Below are 23,016 nucleotides of genomic sequence, written 5' to 3'. Positions count from 1 at the left end.
AATCATGTCCAATCAATTGAATTTACCACAGGTGGATTCCAATCAAGTCGTAGAAACATCTCAAGGATGATCAATGGAAACAGGATGCACCGGAGCTCAATTTCAAGTCTCATAGCAAAGGGTCTGAATACATATGTAAATAAGGTGTAATAAATTTGCAAACATTTCTAAAAACCTGTTTTTGCTTTATCATTATTGGGTATTTTGTGTAGATTTCTGAGGATTTGTTGTTATTTAATCCATACTTTCTGAAGGCACTGTACACATTGGAAAGCCTACAAAACCACATACCATCTGTGCCTAGCGGCGGTCCAGCAACTAAGGAGCCGATTAAGATTGAGTGGGCAACCTGGTCTCACACACTAAATGTAATATAGGAAAAGTCAATCCTGGACATTAAAATTAGTATGATATGTTACGTTTAGCATGGTTACATAAGACAGAAGGTTACTTAAGGCAAAAAAACGAAAGGAGGATGGTTGGTCGGGGTTGATGGTTTTTCGCTTTGTCATTATGGGGTACTGTGTGTAGATTGAGGATTTAAAAACCTTTTTTTTTTTATCCATTTTAGAATAAGGCTGTAACGTAGCAAAATGTGGAAAAAGTCAAGGGGTCTGAATACTTTCCCAAACGCACTATTGATAATATTCCACATAATACTTTCCAGTTGAATAATGTGACGACAGCAAGCTCTCTCATACTGGACATGTCTCTGTCTACATCCCAAATGGCACCCTTTTGCACTACTTTTGAACAGGGCCCAAAGGGCTGTGGTCAATAGTGCACTATATGGAGAACAGGGTGCCATTTTTCAACATAGCTTCTGTTTCATAGTCACGTGTGATGATGATAAAGCCATCAGAGTGCTGGAAACAGCATAACACAGGTTTGTTTGTTTTTCCAGCTCATCATGTTTCTGGCGGGTTGGGGAGAGCTACAATAATATATTAAGACGTGTCCTAGGCGCTCCCATTCAAGGATTTACAAGGCATTTCTTTCTGAAATCATCTGTGAGCTTTGAAGAGGAGACTAGTTTGAAAGCATGTGTGAGCTGGATTGAAAGAAGACTGGTTTGAACTGTAATTCCGGTTTGGCATGACACAAACAAGCAAATTAAACTGGTTGAAAAATAAGGTCAGAAGATAAACATTTCTTTATCAAAGGACAGATTATTAGGACGAAACCTGGGCTTGCGTTTAGTATCAGTTCAACCTTCCTTTAGGCCTCAAAGCTGTCAAAATATGCAAATTCAGACTTCATGCAAACTAAAGTTGACCATATATTCAAATCTGACAGGACACTCGTCCACAAACAGTATGACAGGTAAATTTACCTGAAGCTCGAACAAGGCTATCCTATCAAGCACTGGCCCGTGGAATGCATACAGTAACATGTAGTGTACCATCATCTCCCCCCTATTTTGCATAGAACCTTAGGATGTAGGCCGACAAAACTAAAATGACAATTGCGCTGAAAGGTGAAATAACCTATGCAAAAGCTGAAATGACCAATATCAATGTATATTTTCAAAAGAACTTAGCTCTGGGATGGGCAACTGGCGACCCTAGGGTGTTGGCCCGTGGACACATTTCCAACCATATGATTGTTTGTTTATTTAACTCTTCCAGGCAGAGTTGCAAAGAAAAAGCCATATCTCAATCTTTTAATTTTATTGGCTAGTCTAAGATGGGCAAAAGAACACAGACACTGGACAGAGGAACTCTTGCCTACAAGGCCAGCATCCCAGAGTTGCCTCTTCACTGTTGAGACTGGAGTTTTACAGGTACTATTTAATGAAGCTGCCAGTTGAGTACTTGTGAGACATCTGTTTCTCAAACTAGATACTCAAATGTAATTGTCCTCTTGCTCAATTGTGCACCGGGGACTCCTACTCCTCTTTCTACTCTGCTTAGAACCAGCTGGAGCTGTTCTGTGAAGGGAATAGTACACAGCGTTGTACGAGATCTTCAGTTTCTTGGCAAATTCTCACATGGAATAGCCTGAATTTCTTAGAACAAGAAAAGACTGACGAGTTTCAGGAGAAAGTCTTTGTTGCTGGCCAATTTGAGTCTAATCGAACCCACAAATGCTGATGCTCCAGATACTCAACTAGTCACACTTTTAGTAGTGGTTTCTCTTTGACAGGTAGCCTAGTGGTTTGACAGGTAGCCTAGTGGTTAGAGCTTTGGGCCAGTAACTGAAAAGGTTGCTAGATTGAATCCCTGAGCTGACAAGGTAAAAATCTGTTGTTCTGCCCCTGAATAAGGCAGTTAACCCACTGTTAAGAATTTGTTCTTAACTGAATTGCCTGGTTAAATGTAAAGAAGAAAATTTGACCACGAAGGCCTGATTCAAGCAGTCTCCTCTGAACAGTTTATGTTGAGATGTGTCTCTTACTTGAACTCTGTGAAGCATTTATGTGGGCTGCAATCTGAGGTGCAGTTAAATCGAATGAACTTATCCTCTGCAGCAGAGGTAACTCTGGGTCTTCCTTTCCTGTGGCGGTCCTCACAAGAGCCAGTTTCATCATAGCGCTTGATGGTTTTTGGGACAGCACTTGAAGAAACTGTCAAAGTTCTTGACATTTTCCAGATTGACTGACCTTCATGTCTTAAAGTAATGATGGATTGTCGTTTCTCTTTGCATATTTGAGCTGTTCTTGCCACAATATGAACTTGGTGTTTTACCAAATAATGCTATCTTCTATATACCACCCCTACCTTGTCACAACACAACTGATTGGCTCAAACGCATTAAGGAGGAAAGAAATTCCACAAATTAAATTTATCAAGGCACAACTGCTAATTGAAATGCATTCCAGTGACTACCTCATGAAGCTGGTTGAGAAAACGCTAAGAGTGTGCAAAGCTGTCATCAAGGCAAATGGTGGCTACTTTGAAGAATGTTTAACACTTTTTTTGGTTACTACATGGATTCCATATGTGTCATTTCATAATTGTGATGTCTACACTGTTATTCCACAATGTAGAAAATAGTAACAACACGGAATGAGTAGGTGTGTCCAAACTATTGACTTGGACTGTAGCTTTTTTTGGGGGGGGGGGGGGGGGGTCTCAGTCATGTTCTCAATTTCAAAATGTTCAATTCAGATGACTGATTGTCAGTCAGATCAGATGCCTTTGATGTGGTTCAACTATGGACACACAATCACACAGTCATGTTTCAACAGGCTCCCTAGTCCTACCCACATCACTCATGCAGCATCTTGACACCTCTTGACGTCACTGGCTCATTCAACAGCAGTCTCCTTATCTCCATCTGTATCATCCTGTATTATTCATAAGGTCTAAACATCTGAGCAAAGTTTAGTATGCACACACCTTAGACAGCCATATCTATTAACTACAAGCTAATCTGATGAGTACATGGCTACATGACTAGACAGCTAAAACAGATTATTCACTTCCCACAGCAGATGACACATTCTGGCGTGCTTCTGAAAAAATGCACAGCATCTGCGTCACTGAGCAACTCAGGAAATACCTGGACTGTAATCTTCATTATGCTGTAGCTGTACAGTAAGTCCATTGCAGCAAATGACTCGGTGTTGGAGGTGCCTTGACATTTAAAATCTGAATTGTATCCATCAATCAAGCAGACAGACCAATCAGGTTTATTAGTCTGGGCTATTACTCTAGGGCAAGTAAACCTTGCATTGCTCAGGTTTATCCCATATCAGTTCTAGTGGGCTGGCTGACTACAGCGATGTAACTAGTAAAGCTAAGAGGAGGAAAGTACAGGAGAGATGAACTCTCCCTTAGCCTTTGTGTGGCCTGTCCCCAAAACACATTCGGTCTCTAAACTGTAAAAGAAACAAGAGCTAAAATTGTTCTAAGGTGCTTCACAAATTCAAAGTATCCCCATGAATTGTGGCACTTCAGTGTGAAAAGCAGCTTTGAGCATCTCCGCATTCCTTCCAGTGTGTTACCTGTAGTAAATTCCACTTCAGAGGGTGTGTGTGTGTGTGTGTGTGTCTACACTGGATGGGCCCTTCTCTTAATGGAACAGACCATGAGGTCTGGCTCATGGAGGGCCATAAAAGACAATTAGCAATATAGGGGAAAGGCAAACAGTCTGGACTGGAGCATTGTGAGGGGTTCATAAACTAATCACAGACCCTTACTGGCCTCTCACAGAACACAGAGTGATGCAGGGGAGTTGGAGGTGAAGTGTGAGGTAAGGACCATCATGTCATATCTACCTCCTGAATAGTTCCATTTGCAATCTTATTATGTAAACATATAACAATTTAACCTCACTTTGTTTGATCAAGTATGAATATGAAGATAATATCTCTAATAACAGAAAACAACTTTACACAATGATGATGTCTTCAACTAAAAGAATGAAACACCTCAGAAACTTTTAAAGGGATACTTCGGGATTTTGGCCATGAAGCCCTTTATCTACTTCACCAGTCATGTGAACTTGTGGATACCATTTTTATGTCTCTGTGTCCAGTATGAAGGAAGTTAGAGGTAGTTTAGCATTAGCGCAATGACAGCAAGTCTATGGGTATCGACAGCAAGTCTATGGGTATCGACAGCAAGTCTATGGGTATCGACAGCAAGTCTATGGGTATCGACAGCAAGTCTATGGGTATCGACAGCAAGTCTATGGGTATCGACAGCAAGTCTATGGGTATCGACAGCAAGTCTATGGGTATCGACAGCAAGTCTATGGGTATCGACAGCAAGTCTATGGGTATCGACAGCAAGTCTATGGGTATCGACAGCAAGTCTATGGGTATCGACAGCAAGTCTATGGGTATCTGCATGTTAGCAGATGCTAACGCTAGGAAAGAAACAAATCAAGTATAGTTTACGGTTTTCTTTCAATAAAAGTAGCAAAACAGCTGGTTGTTAATGACTAACTACATTTTACCTAATAATTAAGTGTATTAAACATCTGTGTGATGTGATCAATCCATTTATTCCAGTTCAGAATTAAATTATTTATTGTATTTTAACAGCAACAGTTCCAACCTAGACAGGTATGTAAGAGTGTTTTTAAATGGGGAAAAATAAACATGAAAAGATTTATGGGTATTTCAGTGTTATTTGTTTTTGTCTATATTGCAGTTTTTTTTAGGCATAAGGGCAATGAAATGTACCGATATTTAGGTATAGTTGCATATTTTCCTAAGCTTGGGTCCCAGGAAAACACAGAATTTCTCATTTGGGTCCCAGGCTGAAAAAGTTTAAGAACCCCTGGTCAAAGGTATTTGAAATACAAATGGTAGAGAGAGAAATGGTGCTATAATTCCTATAATAAACTTCAACTTCTTAACTGCAATAATTGAATTCTCATAATAAAAAGAACGACTAGCATTCACATGTTCTGAGCAAGGAGCTTTTGTTCATGGCAGATATTGCACTTTTACTTTCTTTTTCCATTATTTAAACCAAATTGAACAGGTTTCATTATTTATTTGAGACTAAATTGATGTTATGTATTATATTAAGTTAAAATGTAAAAAAGTGTCCATTCAGTATTGTTGTAATTGTCATTAAAAAAAATCCAGAAAAATCACATTGTAGGATTTTTTATGAATTTCTCATTTTGTCTGTCATAGTTGACGTGTCCCGATGATAAAAAATTACAGGCCTCTCATCGTTTTAAGTGGGAGAACTTGCACAATTGGTGGCTGACTAAATATTTTTGGGCCCCACTGTGTGTGTGTGTGTGTGTATATACACATACATACACACACACACACACACACATTTTATTTTTTTCTTCTTTTAATTATTATTTTTTTAATTTAAAATCGGGCGATTAAAATCGGTATCAACTTTTGGTCCTCCAATAAATCGGTATCGGCGTTGAAAAATCATAAAATCGGTCGAACTCTATCATAAACCCTTTCAAATCAAATGGCTCACATGCACCAAATATTTTTTTGTATCTTTACAACCACCTTAAAGTGGAACTGACAGCATTTTAGCAACATGGAATCTTATTCAAATATGTTCATATACACCCCCAGAAAGAACATTCCATTTTTTATATTTTCTGACAAGCAAGCACTTCGATACGGTCATTTTATTACGTATATAGTGAGGGAAAAAAGGTTTTGATCCCCTGCTGATTTTGTACATTTGCCCACTGACAAAGAAATGATCAGTCTATAATTTATTGGTAGGTTTATTTGAACAGTGAGAGACAGAATAACAAAAACATCCAGAAAAACACATATCAAAAATGTTATAAATTAATTTGCATTTTAATAAGGGAAATAAGTATTTGATCACCTCTCAATCAGAAAGACTTCTGGCTCCCAGGTGTCTTTTATACAGGTAACGAGCTGAGATTAGGAGCACACTCTTAAAGGGAGTGCTCCTAATCTCAGTTTGTTACCTGTATAAAAGACACCTGTCCACAGAAGCAATCAATCAGATTCCAAACTCTCCACCATGGCCAAGACCAAAGAGTTCTCCAAGGATGTCAGGGACAAGATTGTAGACCTACACACGGCTGGAATGGGCTACAAGACCATCGCCAAGCAGCTTGGTGAGAAGGTGACAACAGTTGGTGCGATTATTCGCAAATGGAAGAAACACAAAAGAACTGTCAATCTCCCTCGGCCTGGGGCTCCATGCAAGATCTCACCTCGTGGAGTTGCAATGATCATGAGAACGGTGAGGAATCAGCCCAGAACTACACAGGAGGATCTTGTCAATGATCTCAAGGCATCTGCGACCATTGTAACCAAGAAAACAATTGGTAACACTACGCCGTGAAGGACTGAAATCCTGCAGCGCCCGCAAGGTCCCCCTGCTCAAGAAAGCACATATACATGCCCGTCTGAAGTTTGCCAATTAACATCTGAATGATTCAGAGGACAACAGGGTGAAAGTGTTGTGGTCAGATGAGACCAAAATGGAGCTCTTTGGCATTAACTCAATTCGCCGTGTTTGGAGGAGATGGAATGCTGCCCATGACCCCAAGAACACCATCCCCACCGTCAAACATGGAGGTGGAAAAATTATGCTTTGGGGGTATTTTTCTGCTAAGGGGACATGACAACTTCACCGCATCAAAGGGATGATGGATGGGGCCATGTACTGTCAAATATTGGGTGAGAACCTCTTCCCTCAGCCAGGGCATTGAAAATGGGTCATGGATGGGTATTCCAGCATGACAATGACCCAAAACATTCAGCCAAGGCAACAAAAAGGAGTGGCTCAAGAAGAAGCACATTAAGGTCCTGGAGTAGCCTAGCCAGTCTCCAGACCTTAATCCCATAGAAAACCTGTGGAGGTAGCTGAAGGTTCGAGTTGCCAAATGTCAGCCTCGAAACCTTAATGACTTGGGAAAGATCTGCAAAGACGAGTGGGACAAAATCCCTCCTGAGATGTGTGCAAACCTGGTGGACAACTACAAGAAACGTCTGACCTCTGATTGCCAACAAGGGTTCAAAAACTTTTTTTCCCCCTCACTGTACGTATACTAAGGCATTTGTGAAAATTATATAGCAATATAGAGTGGGAAAGCGATTAATAGACACTGCAGTAAATAAAACTGAATAAAAACATGTCTCGTCCAGGACCGGAGTTTACGCAGACCTGTGTGCCATAGCCAGTCAGAGCTACAGTAGGCCTTTATACAAACAAGCCATTTGCCACACAGGCCTTCCATCATTCACTTTGAACTGGACTGTGTGTTTACAGGCAGTTGCAACAGCGCAACTTTAGATCATTAGAATGCATTCACTAAATGTCACAAAATACACCTGAATGGATTTCTGCAAATACCACGGGAGTCCTCTTACATTGGGGAACTTTACAGTCCTATTGATCAAACAACTGAAAAGGTAGGCTCTCTCCCCCTCAGTTATATCAATCAACATCAATAACTAATGCAAGCCAGAGCAAGATGTGCTAAAATCTAACGAAGGAACATAAACCCTCTCCAACTTTCAGCTAGTAGGCTGTCAATGCTGCACTGATAAGCAACGGGGAATTGTAGCCTACTCATCCTTCTGCAGCTTGCCTGCCAATGCACGCTTGTCCCAACCAAGTACCCAAGCGAACTGGCTAAAATTAGCTAGCTTGCTACTCGCAGATACAATTGTGAGAACACCCCACTCTGACCATTTTACTCACCCTAACTGAGCTGGTTAGGTTGTTTACATGTTGTCCAGAGCATTCGTTACTAACTAGAACGGGTTTTTTGCCTGCCTTTGTTTACTGACAGTCGTATTCAGCGGGTGTTGCACGTTTGTAAATTCGTCAGTTATTCTGAGCTCTGGCACATTCAGACGAGAGTACTCTGAAATCGGAGTAGCTAGATAGCCAGAGTGAATTTGCGAAGGCAAGAGATATGCTAGCTAACTGGATAACAGTCATTCAGGTTCTTGCTAGCTAACCAAATGACACCTGCATCTCTAGCTGTGTATAGCCACCCAAAAAAACGATGAGGGGGAAAAAGTCAAGTCACTCACCCACTTCAGATCAATGACCTTGCTAGTCTGATTGTATTGACATTCCCAGCTTTAGTTCAGTTTCGTTCGTTTTTGTCCAAAATATTGAGTTATTGAAACAGTGCATCACAAATGGAGGCAGCAAACAATGTACCAGGCCAGCTGTGATTTACAACCTGATGGCAATATTTTATGGACTAGCAAGAAATCTATTGGTGAATTATATTAATCATGCATTGAACTGCATCCATCTATTCTGCCCACAATGCCTTAGTGTAAGTCATGGAATGTTGAGTCAAATAGAACCTATTTTTAAAACCTCTTATAAAGTTGGTTTTGTAGCATAAACTTGGAATGTAAATATTAGTCACTTGTTTCACATCTGCAAAGTAATTAAAGGGCTGTCATTTCCACTTGAAGTGTTATCCAATGTCCTTTATTATGGCTACTTAGATTGAGCAGTTTTTGATTAAAATAACAGCTTTGTGTATACTTTAAGGTTATGGTGTGGATATTATGCATTTTTCCTTTTTCTGTAGGTTTGTTTGTTAAAGTGTCAGCAGGCTTCTACTACAGTATATCTGCCATACAGATGCAGACAGAGGTCATATGGGGCATAGAAACCTCCAGAGTACACCAGGCCATCCCAGTAGGCCAACCCAATATGTACCCCTTCTGCATGGATGGTTCAACACCAAGGAGTGGCAGTAACAGATGCTGATTCCAAAGAAAGCTAAGGAAGCTGAACTAAATGACTATCGCCCTGTAGCACTCACTTCTGTCATCATGAATTGCTTTGAGAGACTAGTCAAGGATCATATCACCGCCACCCAGGTAGACTTCCACAAGCTTCCCACAATAAGTTGGGTGAATTTTGGCCCATTCCTCCTGACAGAGCTGGTGTAACTGAGTCAGGTTTGTAGGCCTCCTTGCCCGCCACGCTTTTTCAGTTCTGCCCACAAATATTCTATAGGTTTGAAGTCATGGCTTTGTGTTGGCCACTCCAATACCTTGACTTTATTGTCCTTAAGACATTTTGCCACAACTTTGTAAGTATGCTTGGGGTCATTGTCCATTTGGAAGATCCATTTGCGACCAAGCCTTACCTTCCTGATGGATGTCTTGAGATGTTGCTTCAATATATCTACATTTTCCTACCTCATGGTGCCATCTATTTTGTGAAGTGCACCAGTCCCTCCTGCAGCAAAGCACCCCCACAACATGATGCTGCCACCCCCGTGCTTCACAGTTGGGATGGTGTTCTTCGGCTTGCATGCCACCCCCTTTATCTTCCAAACATAACGATGGTCATTATGGCCAAACAGTTCTATTTTTGTTTCATCAGACCAGAGGACATTTCCCCAAAAAGTACGATCTTGTCCCCATGTGCAATTGCAAATCGTAGTCTGGCTTTTTTATGGCAGTTTTGGAGCAGTGGTTTCTTCCTTGCTGAGCGGCTTTTCAGGTTATGCTGATATAGGACTTGTTTTACTGTGGATATAGATACCTTTGTACCTGTTTCCTCCAGCATCTTCACAAGGTCCTTTGCTGCTGTTCTGGGATTGATTTGCACTTTTCGCACCAAAAGTTCATTCATCTCTAGGAGACAGAACGTGTCTCCTTCCTGAGCGGTATGATGGCTGAGTGGTCCCACTGTGTTTATACTTGCATACTATTGTTTGTACAGTTGAACGTGGTACCTTCAGGCATTTGGAAATTGCCCCCAAGGATGAACCAGACTTGTGGGGGTCTATAAATTTGTTCTGAGGTCTTGGCTGATTTCCCCATGATGTCAAGCAAAGAGGCACTGAGTTTGAAGGTAGGCCTTGAAATACATCCACGGGTACACCTCCAATTGACTCAAATGATGTCAATTAGCCTATCAGAAGCTTCTAAAGCCATGACATCATTTTCAGGAATTTTCAAGATGTTTAAAAGGCACAGTCAACTTAGTGTATGTAAACTTCTGACCCACTGGAATTGTGAAACAGTGAATTATAAGTGAAATAATCTGTCTGTAAACAATTGTTGGAAAAATGACTAGTGTTATGCACAAAGAAGATGTCCTAACAGACTTTCCAAAACTATAGCTTGTTAAGAAGAAATTCATGGAGTGGTTGAAAAACAAGTTGCAATGACTCCAACCTAAGTGTATGTAATCTTCCGACTGCATATACTGTATCCTTCAGTATCTATTCTATTGTATATAGCCGCTGTCTATTGCATCTTAGCCGCTCTGTCACTGCGCATCCATATCTTTTTATATATTCTTATCCCATTTCTTTATTAGATTATGTGTATTAGGTTTCGTTGTGGAATTGTTAGATATTAGCTTTTGTTGTGAAGTTGTTAGATATTACCTGTTAGATACTGCTTCACTGTCGGATCTAGAAGCATTTCGCTACACTCGCAATAACATCTGCTAACCATGTGTATTTGACCAATAAAATGTGATTTGGACTAGTTAAAAAGTTTACTGTGCCATCTTTACAAGTTATCCAGAGCTGTTGGAGCCATACAGAAACACTTGTCAAAAACTGTCTTTAACGCATGGCATGAAAAACAAGGCCTCTACTGTGCAATGTTGTCAACAGGCCAGTCCAGAGCACATGGAATATTGTGGTTCACTTTGGGACAGATGAGCTGTGTTGGTTCACTTCAATGGATCAAAACCTCTAAGCATTACAGATAAGGGGGGGGTGGGGGGTGGCTTAAAACATTAGTACAATAATATCACAGTAATGTTTTCATTGGTCACATTATTAGGGATGTCACACAGGTCAAGTCTGGCATCTCACTGATCTAAGAGACTGATAAAGATTTATAAAGATGATAGATCAGTCCACTGTGAGCTTTCCTGTGGAAGGGTCAACTTGATCAAAATGATGCGATAACAACTGTGATAACAATTCATTTGGTGGGCCACTAAAAATGTAAAAAGGAATATGGCTACTTTGTTTCTATCAAAATATATACCTATACAAATATTTCCTGGCAGAAAGCACAACCCCAACCTTGACTTGATAGCTGAAAATGAAAGCATCAAATTGCTTTTGTTAATTCCCCAGATCGCTATTTCCCTTGCTCTTACCTTGGCCAGCTGTCTTGGGGCAGGTCCACCAAAAAAATAAGAATTGGAGCTGAAGCTAATGGCTCCCCTGCGGCTGAGAACATGTTTAGGAACCGGCCTGTCTAGAGGCAAAACCGGTAACTGATAACATACTTCCATTGAACAGTCAAAGCTCGGTCCAGCTCAAATTGCAATAAAAAAGCAACATAAAACTCATATAAAAATAGCATTTAAGCTGCTGGCACAACTGCAAATGTGGTAATTCCAATAACAGTTCCACTTCCCTTTATTTGTGTCGAATAGAGTTATTGAGTGTAGAAGAAATGGGTTGTTCACTTTTTTTGATGCATCAAACTTGCACGTCACGTTGTCGATAGCAATCCAACTGCTCTAATATTGTGTTCCAATATCCATATTTTATCCATTTGGACTTTTCCCCATTATTCCCCTACTGAACTCAAATCCGGGCCTGAAAACGGAAAGGCCTCTTTCTTTTTGGTATCTCTGTAATAAATTGCTTCCTCATATTTAACAATATTTCCTTGTTTAATGGGGACTGTGCACGCCAAAGCAATCAAAAACAGACGATGAAAACCTAGACGGAAAAAATATTCCGAAAATAAGAGCCGTCATCTACAATGTTATATAAAAAGGAAATGTACAACTAAATGTGTATTTATTCTGTCCCTGCTTGAAGTGGTGGTGGTAGAGAAAGTATTCCGCATGCATTCAGTCCATTTTCACCGCGTTGCTGGCATAGATTACCGTAGCGCACAGACTGTCCATGTAGCATCACGGGGTTAATATGGGTTCTTCATGACCGTACACTCCGAAAAAAATAATTTACCATGGGTCCAATAATTCACAGTAACAACAAAGGCTTCAACGCCACCGGAGTCCGTGTATTTCCTTTCGCTGACTCTACCCTCTTCCCAAACATAAATTCCCACCAGAGGTAGGTGGAGCTGTTGACTATCTGATGCGCCCTGTCTGAAACGTCCAATTGTATTTATCTATGGAATGTTACCCTCTTTGTGATTGGATGAAGAGGAACTGTTCATATAATACATATAAATCTATTGGCAGCATGAAAAGCGCAGCGCTCTCTCGTCCCATTTTGTCACTGTAGTACAGTGGTTCCCAACCAGGGGTACTAGGACCCCGTATTTGATTGAGTAGGTCTTGTTTGTTTAATTACTATCACAGATTATCCTATCCCCAGATGACCCTGTCACAGATATAATGTATTTAGATGCTACATTGGTTTTCTTCTATTAAGATACCAATTGTACAGTGTAAACTATTTATTTATTTAACCTTTATTTAACAAGGCAAGTCAGTTAAGAACAAATTCTTATTTACAATGACTGCCTACCCTGGCCAAACCCTAACCCCGGGCGATGAAGGGCCAATTGTGCACAGCCCTAAACTACAAGTAACACGATTAGTGGATTATTGCAGAGATAACTGCTGTATCAATGGAGAACAGAATGTAAATGTGGCTTATTTTGTCATGATATGTGTAAACCTACTTTGAAAGAAATCTAAATCAGTTATATGTTAGTCTGGACACATTTTAGTTGAAAACTATTGTTTTTACTTGATGTGTGTCTTTATTGCATTGTTGTTCTACATTGTTCAGATTCTAAAGGAAGTCTAGAGGACAGCCTAGATGGAGTAGAGGTGAGGAGTATAGGCAAACCTTCTAAAAGGGGCAATCCGCAGATGAATCAATAACAAAGCAGACACCCCACCTCTGTTTTGGTAAAAAGCTGAGGGATGAGCCTGGAGAAATGTAACCATTCTTAAATTCATAGACAGAGCTATTGATGCAAGGACTGACCATCCAATATATCAAAATTATCATTTTAAATGTGTTGAGGCTAGGGTTTGTTTACATTTAAATTGTTTACAAACATTGGAGTAAAACAAGCTTATATTTAGGGTTGTGATGGTGTACGTCAGTTGAACTAAGCTCCAGCAGGTGTATCTCACTGATCATCCCTAAAGCCAACACCTCATTTGGCCGCCTTTCGTTCCAGTTCTCTGCTGCCTGTGACTGGAACGAATTGCAAAAATCGCTGAAGTTGGAGACTTTTACCTCCCTCACCAACTTCAAACATCTGCTATCTGAGCAGCTAACCGATCGCTGCAGCTGTACATAGTCTATCGGTAAATAGCCCACCCAATTTTACCTACCTCATCCCCATACTGTTTATATTTATTTAATTTTCTGCTCTTTTGCACACCAATATCTCTACCTGTACATGACCATCTGATCATTTATCACTCCAGTGTTAATCTGCAAAATTGTCATTATTTGCCTACCTCCTCATGGCTTTTGCACACAATGTATATAGACTCTCTTCTTTTTCTACTGTGTTATTGACTTGTTAATTGTTTACTCCATGTGTAACTCTGTGTTGTCTGTTCACACCGCTATGCTTTATCTTGGCCAGGTCGCAGTTGCAAAGGAGAACTTGTTCTCAACTAGCCTACCTGGTTAAATAAAGGTGAAATAAAAAAAATATTTAAAAAATTAGTCATTTATAAGTTATATTCTTCAAGAATCCCGAGTGGCGCAGCGGTCTATGGCACTGCATCTCAGTGCTAGAGGCGTCACTACAGACCCTGGTTAGATTCCAGGCTGTATCACAACCGGCCGTGATTGAGAGTTCCATAGGGCACAATTGGCCCAGCATCGTCCAGGTTTGGCCGGGGTAGGCCGTCGTTGTAAATAAGAATTTGTCCTTAACTGACTTGCCTGGATAAATAAAGGTTAAATAAATAGACAAAAAAAATCAATGAGTATATATAATTAATTCATAAATCCAGACATGGATGTGGCATCTGCAGATAGGCCCTTTAAACAAATATGTCATTTGCAGAGAGTAATTTGACTAAAGCCCTTAACACAGGAAACATGCCAGACAGAACATAAAACACGTTGTCCCCTTCCTAAATGTCACCCTATCCCCTATATAGTGTACTACTTCTGAGCCCTGGATTTGAGAGAGAGAAAAAGCCTCATCAAACCATGAGCTCTTGATAGGATAGGGGAGGTATTATTTGGTCAAATAACGTTGTGCTAGTGTATGTGTGTGTGTGCGTGCCTGCCTGCGAGCGAGAGAGAGTGTTCCAGTCCAAAAGTAGGTCATGCATGGGAGCTCCAGGCCAGCAAAGGCAAGCTATTGGACAAGGATTTACATCTGCAGCCTAACTAAGTCACAGTGCTGATGCTGCAACATGAACTCACCGCATACAGTACAGACCTTATGGCAGCTAGCTTGTATCAAGACAGATAGAGGAATCAAAGAGAAAAATAACACCAACCTTGTAGGTACTCCATTTCACAAGCAAAAATGTTGTTTCACATTTTTTAAGAATTCTTTTAAATGGATGTAAGATGTGTTTACACTAATACACTTTTCTACATCATTTCATGTTCTCTGTGATTGTAACTGAAGCTTTACTACACCTATTATTCCAACGGCCAAGTAAAAGGGTATTCATTTCACTTAATGACTTCCCCAACGCAGTGTTTTCACCACAGACTAGTCCCAGCGTAGACATGCTTTTCGTCAGCGGGACCCCTGAGGAGCCAGCCAGGAAGCCACTAATACAGCACAGGTGAGTCTTCCATCAGGGTGTTTCCCAGGAGGCCTACACTCGTCTGTCTGTCTGTCTGTCTGTCTGTGCGTGTGTGCGCATACTGAATGCTCAGTCACCACCATCACATGTCATCCCACAGGGAGGAGTCCAAATAATAATTATGGCTCAGAGATTAGCAGAGGTGACCTCTAATCAGAATCAATGACAGGGTTTTTTTTCTTCCAAAGGAAACTTTGTCAGAGGACAGTTCGTAAAACAGGAAGGACTAACTATTCACTCCTCCTGCCACATGTTCACTTTATCAGCCATATGCCTTGTGTTCTCAAATTTGATACTTTATGTCAAATCAAATCGAAACACATTTTATTTGTCACATGCACCGAACACCGTGAAATGCTTACTTACAAGCCCTTAACCAACAATGCAGTTTTAAAACAAATAAGAGTTAAGAAAAAAATGTATAATAAATGTATAATAAACTAAAGTAAATAAGTTACACAAGAAAATAACAATAACAACAACTGGGGTACCAGGACTAAGTCAATGTGTGGGGGTACTGGTTAGTCCAGGTAATTGAGGTAATATAAAGTGACTATGCATAGATAATAAACAGAGAGTAGCAGCAGCGTCACGGCAAATAGTCTGGGTAGCTATTTGATTAATTGTTCAGCAGTCTTATGGTTTTGGGGTAGGAGCTGTTAAGCTGTAACTGGCATTACATTATATGTACGTTATATGGCATTACAATTACAATTTTCTTCAGTGCCTCAAGACTGCAGTACTGTAACAGTACACTAAACATTCCTGTGAGTTTGTCACCACCCTGCGATGAAAATATGCTATTACATAAATCAGTGACAGTAAGCTACAACAAACATTTGCAAACTGGAAAAAGTAGTATTCACAAATATCCTCCCCTACCCATTTCCATGAATTACTGTATGTGGCACTATTTCCTATGAAATTGTGAATGTAGGCCCTACCTTAAAATAATTTCATTTTGAACAGAAATCACAATATTTTTCCTCAATAAGAGTTACTGTCACGGCTGGCTGAAGGTGCAGCATGGTAAGCGTACATTCTCTTTTTATTAAAAATGACGCTGACAAAACAAAGAACAAAACAAACCGTGAAGCTTTGGGCAATGTGCCCTGAACAAAGTCAAAGTTAACTTCCCACAAACAGGTGGGGGAAAAGGGTGCCTACAGTAAGTATGGTTCTCAATCATAGAAAAAAGGACATAGAATGCCCACCCTAGTCACACCCTGGCCTAACCAAAATAGAGAATAAAAAGCCTCTCTATGGCCAGGGCGTGACAGTTACAAATGTGTTCACTACATCATAAATAATAATTGTACACATAATCACTTGATGGTGTGATCTAGGTCAAAACACCTGTTCAACTTGAGATGATAACTTGAAAGGTAAATCTGTCATGTGAACTTCATGTCAACATAAACCTCTTGTTTTATCAACCAGATACAGAAACCATGAAGTACTCTCTCCATATTGATTCTCGGCCCCCAGTCCCTAGTCATAGTGATTCTAAAGAAGAGCCCTCTCCAGCATCTTGCCCTCTGTTTTCTCAGACCCCTACCCAGGAGTTTTCAAGCCTACATTCAGTCACACAATTCAAGCAGCAGACTGTGTTGGCTGAAACCTGATCAAGGCTACACAGGAGTGTATAGCAGGCCCATTGGTGGCCTGTGAAACTCAAGCCTGCTTGTTTCTGAAGGTTTTATTTCACTGCGTCTCAGGTTTAGTCTCACAAACAGTAGCTAGCAGTCCACTGCAACTCCATCATTACCATACACCTCACCAGGTAGACAGAGGACTTTAACTGAGGACTATAATACTGTAAAGAAGTAAGATGGCTACTGCAGCATAATATTAGAACAAGGAAGCCAGGTATCTATTTTGTACCTTTGGATGATAATTTCTTGATTGTGCATTTCTTTGCTGTCAAGTAAGAGTTACATGGTTTGACTGAGTGTATTTTTTTAATAGTTGTATTGGTTTGAATCTAATTGACCCTCTTTCTCCAGCAGGTAAATGGTTGTAGGATGTCTGAACCAAGGCAGCGCTCCCTGTCCACCTCGGGAGAGTCTCTGTATCAAGTTCTGGTGCTAGAGAAAGGCTGTAACCAAGATGACATCAAGAAGTCCTACAGGTGGGAATTGACAACAAAGGCATCAGCAGTTCACATTGATCTATCTATCTATCTATCTATCTATCTATCACATCTACACTGACTGTACAAAGCATTAATTAAGAATAAAATAAAATAACATTTGTCACATGCGTCAAATACAACAGGTGTAGACCTTAAAATGAAATGCTTACTTACAAGCCTTTAACCAACAATGAAGAAAATATTTACTAAATAAACAAACGTAAAGAATAAAATAAAAAGTAACACAATAAAATAACAATAACGGGGCTATATACAGGGGGTACCGGTACCGAGTCATTGTGCGGGGTTACAGGTTAGTCAAGGTAATTTGTACATGTAGGTACGGGTAAAGTGACTATGGGGGTTAGGGTAATTAAATAGTCTGGGTAGCCATTTGATTAATTGTTCAGCGGTCTTATGGCTTGGGGGTAAAAGCTGTTAAGGAACCTTTTGGACCTAGAATTGGCGCTCCGGTAACACTTGCCGTGCGGTAGCAGAAAGAACAGTCTATGACTAGGGTGGCTGTAGTCTTTGACAATTTAATGAGCCTTCCTCTGACACTGCCTAGTATATAGGTCCTAGATGGCAGGAAGATTGGCCCCAGCGATGTACTGGGCCGTACTTACTACCCTGGGTAGCGCCTTATGGTCGGATGCCGAGCAGTTGCCATACCAGGTGGTGATGCAACCGGTCAGAATGCTCTCGATGGTGCAGCTGTAGAACTTTTTGAGGATCTGGGGACCCATGCCAAATCTTTTCAGTCTCCTTAGGGGGAAAAGGTGTTGTTGTGCCATCTTCACGACTGTCTTGGTGTGTTTGGACCATGATAGTTTGTTGGTGATGTGGACGCCAAGGAACTTGAAACTCTCGACCCGATCCACTACAGCCCCGTCGATGTGAATGGGGGCGTGTTCGGCCCTCCTTTTCCTGTAGTCCACAATCACTATCTATCACATCTCTATCTATCACTATGACATCGACACTCCGTTGCCAGTGTATTAGGTACACCACCCTGTTCACGAAAATGGTTAGCTTCTACAGACAGTGAGTCACATGGCTGTGGCTTGCTATACAAAGCAGGCAGACAAGCATTCAGTTTCTGTAAGATTGAACATTCAAATGGGCAAGATGAGTGACCTAAGCGACTTTGAGCGTGGTATGATCATCGGTGCCAGGCGTGCTGCTTCCATTATCTCAGAAACGTCCTGCCTCCTGGACTTTTATCGCACGACAGTGTCTAGGGTTTACAGAGAATTGTGCGATGAACAAAAAATATCCAGTCAACTGCAGTCCTGTTGGGCAAATACAACTTGGTGATGAGAGCTCGAAGAAGAATGGCAAGAATCGTGCAAGATAACAAGCAGGCCACAAACAGGCAAATAACAGCGCAGTACAACAGTGGTGTGCAGAACAGCATCTCGAAGCGCACAACTTACCGGTCCTTGTCGAAGATGGCCTACTGAAGCAGACGACCACACTGGGATCCATTCCTATCAGATGAAAACAAGAAGAGGTGGCTCCAGTGGGCACGCGCTCACCAACACTGGAGAATTGAGGAGTGGAAAAACATTGCCTGGTCCGACGAATCCCATTTCCTGTTGCGTCAAGCTGATGGCAGAGTCAGGATTTGGCGTAAACTGCATAAGTCCATGGCCCCATCCTGCCTGATGTTAACGGTACAGGCTGGTGGCGGTGATGTAATGGTGTGGTTCATGTATTCCTGGCAAACGTTAGGTCCCTAGATACCAATTGAGAAACTTTTCCAACCCCCAAAGAATTCAGGATGTTCTGGAGGCAAAGGGGGGTCCAACCTAGGGTGTACCCAATAAACTATCACATCTACACCAGTGATAGTTTAGTATTAAGAACATATGCTCTTTCCATGACAGACTGACCAGGTGAATCCAGGTGAAATCTATGATCCCTTATTGATGTCACTTATTAAATCCTCTTCAATCAATGTAGATTAAGAGGAGGAGACAGATTAAAGAAGGATTTTTAAGCCCTGAGACAATATACATGGATTGTGTGAATGTGCATAGACAACAATATGTAAGCACCATTGAATAGATTTTGGGAGTAGGTGCCAGGCGCAACGGTTTGTGACAATAATTGCAATGCTGCTGGGTTTTTCACGCTCAACAGTTTCCCGTGTGTATCAAGAATGGTCCACCACCCAAAGGGCATCCAGCCAACTTGACACAACAGTGTTCACACACACACACACATACACACACACACACTCATTGGAGTCAACATGGGCCAGCTTCCCTGTGGAATGCTGTCGACACCTTGTAAAGTCCATGCCCCGACGAATTGAGGCTGTTCTTAGGGCAAAAGGGGGTTGCAACTGAATATTAGGAAGGTGTTCGTAATGTTTTGTACACTCAGTTTATAGGTATCATATACTGTATTCCACATGAGATGTTGGGAAGATATTATGTTATACTGTAGACACTCGTACCAGGAAGAATCACATTTTCCATTGCAGTGCTAGGAATATGGAACCAAATACTACACTTTCAACTAAATGTAGTACACTAAGTGAATTTGTTCAAATACTTATGACAACTTCAAATTGGGGTCTAGATACATAAAGTTCTTCCATTTCTAAACGGTAAACAGATATGTATGAACATACTCTCAAATAAAAGGTGACATTCTGTGATGTCGCTTCATAAAAAACATTTGATCTCAAATCCAAAATGCTGGAGTATAGAGCCAAATTAAACGTTTTATCTTCACTGTCCAAATAAATACATAGAGGAGTGGATGTGTTATGCCCCTATGACCTATTTTGTTGTAAATGGTACCTGACATGATATTATTAAATGCAGACACGAATAACCCCTAATGATATTCATGTTTTATATTCTCTGAACTGTATTCATTCAGTATCTTGAATGAATTAGCCATTTTTATGAACATCACTATCTCTGAAGTAGTTTATAATACAAAATATATATATTTTCAGAGCATGTTTGCTCAACTCATCAGACACCACATCTCCTCTCTGTTGTCTTCTGCCAGACACTAGATGGGGCAGTGGACTTAGCTCCAGCAGAGCTGATCAAATGGTACATTAACTAACCTATACAAACAAGGGTGTGTCTAGATATGTCAATGAAATACCAGCCAACAGACAATACAACCTTTATCTTTGCACATTATCTCTCATCCAGTTTCTGAAACCACAAGCGAGAGGTTCACCAAGTTCTGCTGTCCATTTTCTACCCTGATTTTTGATATTATTGTGTGTTTATTGATTTACTTTTGAACGCCTTTCAGAAAATTAGCTCTGAGATACCACCCGGACAAGAACCCTGACAACCCAGAGACGGCAGAGAAATTCAAGGAGCTCAATAGCGCAAATTCCATTCTGTCAGACATCACAAAGAGAAACATCTATGACAGCTACGGCTCCCTTGGCCTTTACGTGGCCCAGCAGTTCGGAGAGGAGAATGTCAACACTTACTTCATGCTCTCTACCTGGTGGGCTAAGGTGAGCCGTCACAATCATACAGAGTCCCTGGATGATTTGCTGTGAGTCCCTGCATGTGTGTGTGGTTGGCTGTGTGTACGTCTGTGTGTGCATTAGTTGATGATTGCATGTTGGTTTCTTTGTCTTGTGTTAACCTATATCTCTCTCCTGTCAGGGTTTCTTTGCCCTGTGTGGCGTGATAACGGGGTGCTACTGCTGCTTCTGCCTGTGCTGCTGCTGTAACTGCTGCTGTGGGAAGCTGAAGCCCATGCCTCCTGGAGAGGGAACAGACAGCTATGTCTCCCCTGAAGACCTGGAGGAGGAGATCCAATACGACATGGAGACTGGTGAGGGGACACACTCAGTGAGGGCACACACACACACACGCACACACACACACACACACACACACACACACACACACACACACACACACACACACACACACACACACACACACACACACACACACTCATAAGCACACACAGGCTCACACACACAAGCATTTCACACTTGAGGAGGGCAAGGGGCAAAGGGAACAACAACTCATATAGTTAAAGTGTACTGCTTGCAAGCACCAGCAGACAGATGGTCCCGTTACACCACTAACACACTTCACAAGAAGGAACTGATGACCAATGCCCACATGGTAAGGTGAGCTTACTTTACACCATCATGGAGGGAAGTGAAAGTTCATGACTGCCGCCCACATACACAACAATGTATGACCAGACTTAAGAAACTCATAGCTACCCTTGCCGCTACAATTTCAACAGCACAATATTCATATAACATCCATTTAGGTACAGCTGATAGAGAAAAAATCTCTGTTTAAAAATTACAATTCTCACTGTGAATGTTAGTTCATTACATGTTCAAAAATGTATGGGAAGCAGTGTAGCCAGGATAAATAGCTAATTGTTTTTGGGCAACTCATCAATTATGGGAAGTTAAGGAGTAATTATGTACAATGTGTAAATGTCTCCCCGCAGTTTCAACAACAAGTAGATGTGCTAGATTTGTGTTGATGCGATACATCCTTCTTGTGCCAGTCAGAACCATTTCCTATAACCTCTTAGGAAAATAATAGATGAACAAATCATTTCTAAACATACCTTTACATCTTCTGCAAACAACAAACAAAAACATACCGTTAAATAGTTTAACATCAATGTGTCCCTGAACAGAATGAGAGAAAATACCACAATAAGAAGGACGAATGTATCTATGCTGATCATCTGATATTGTAGAGATTCTCTGTGTCATTATTCACACTGTTGTTTAATCCTAGATGTGGACACTCCAGTTGTGCACCAGCCAACTAATGCCAGTGAGAAGACACAGTTGATTGGGGATGGGCACCGAAGCTACACCTGAACCTGGATGTCTATAAACAGTAGCGGCACTAGACTACATAAACACTACACAGCCTATTTCTATGTCAATGGCTGTTCCCACACTCAAACCCAACTGCATTGTCTGAAAATCACTGCTTTTGGTTGTCTTTATTCACTTTTCTTCATTTCAGTTTTGGGGTTTTCATTGGATGTAGTTGATGTCATTGATCCCCTGCAAAACCAATCCATCATCTCCCATTCACTGAACTAAACACTCTGGAGGGCATTGTTTTACTTGTCACCTACAGTAGACTGCAGACAGCTCAGTGTGGAAAGATTACGTGTATGTATAAAATACAACTAATGTATTTTGTTAAAATTAAATGTATGATTTTATCTATCTATACAGTCAACATGAAATGGTATTGGATTATTTTGGTATGAGTGTGGTATATATTTGTTTTAAGTCTTCATCCTGAGGAAAGGTTCTGAGTCAATGTGGGACTGCGGCATTACTTACAGTGTCAGCGTAGTGTAATTCCTTCATTTGTTCCGCAATAGATCATGTTTGTCATTGGGAGGTGGACTGGAGTCTTTCAACATTTTGCAGATGTAGGCTAACTTGCATGTTTTCTACAAAAGCATTCTTGCATTATAGTGCAATTTTTAGAGATTGACAACTCTAAACATAAAATTAAGTCCGCTAATCAACAGTCAAAGCAGGGACTTGCCTATGTTTGTTAGAAAGGCTCCACCCGGAGTGAAGTCTAGACACAGCTCTAGGATCATTTCCCCCTCCCCCAATCCTAACCTTATCCATTAGTGGGGGAAATGCAAAACTGACGCAAGATCAGCGGCTAGCGGCTATTTCAGCCTACTCTGTTTAGTGGAGGTATG

The 23,016-nt window shown here is 40.9% G+C and overlaps 2 protein-coding genes across 9 annotated transcripts in view; one reads left to right on the top strand and one right to left on the bottom strand.

Annotated features, from left to right (window-relative positions):
- The window catches only part of LOC109875280 (high affinity cAMP-specific 3',5'-cyclic phosphodiesterase 7A), a 45,102-nt gene extending 32,599 nt beyond the window's left edge, over nucleotides 1-12,503 (bottom strand). For 2 of the 8 annotated variants that reach the window (XM_020467572.2, XM_020467573.2), the window contains exon 1: nucleotides 11,538-12,503. In XM_020467572.2, the coding sequence (XP_020323161.1) occupies nucleotides 11,538-11,675 (138 nt within the window). In that variant the 5' untranslated portion in view covers nucleotides 11,676-12,503. The remainder of the gene's footprint in view (nucleotides 1-11,537) is intronic. The other 6 variants (XM_031809908.1, XM_031809910.1, XM_031809911.1 and 3 more) reach the window with 5 other exon arrangements.
- A 4,684-nt stretch (nucleotides 12,504-17,187) lies between these two features.
- On the top strand, nucleotides 17,188-22,487 carry LOC109874497 (dnaJ homolog subfamily C member 5-like). The gene is made up of 4 exons (XM_020466409.2): nucleotides 17,188-17,298; nucleotides 20,590-20,803; nucleotides 20,958-21,129; nucleotides 22,074-22,487. Exons 1-4 carry the CDS (start codon nucleotides 17,192-17,194, stop codon nucleotides 22,157-22,159), a joined length of 579 nt encoding a protein of 192 aa, XP_020321998.1. The 5' UTR covers nucleotides 17,188-17,191; the 3' UTR covers nucleotides 22,160-22,487.
- The last annotated feature ends 529 nt before the right edge of the window (nucleotides 22,488-23,016 follow it).

The sequence above is a fragment of the Oncorhynchus kisutch genome, linkage group LG30 (genome assembly GCF_002021735.2).
Source record: "Oncorhynchus kisutch isolate 150728-3 linkage group LG30, Okis_V2, whole genome shotgun sequence".
NCBI lineage: Eukaryota > Metazoa > Chordata > Actinopteri > Salmoniformes > Salmonidae > Oncorhynchus > Oncorhynchus kisutch.
This window is presented reverse-complemented; position numbering and strand designations above follow the sequence as displayed.

Bases quoted from the DNA above. Each gene is read 5' to 3' on its own strand.
- LOC109874497 (XM_020466409.2), top strand. From the start codon at position 17,192: ATGTCTGAACCAAGGCAGCGCTCCCTGTCCACCTCGGGAGAGTCTCTG. The intron at 17,299-20,589 runs GTGGGAATTGAC...AACGCCTTTCAG, and splicing joins GACATCAAGAAGTCCTACAG to AAAATTAGCTCTGAGATACC. The intron at 20,804-20,957 runs GTGAGCCGTCAC...CTCTCCTGTCAG, and splicing joins TCTCTACCTGGTGGGCTAAG to GGTTTCTTTGCCCTGTGTGG.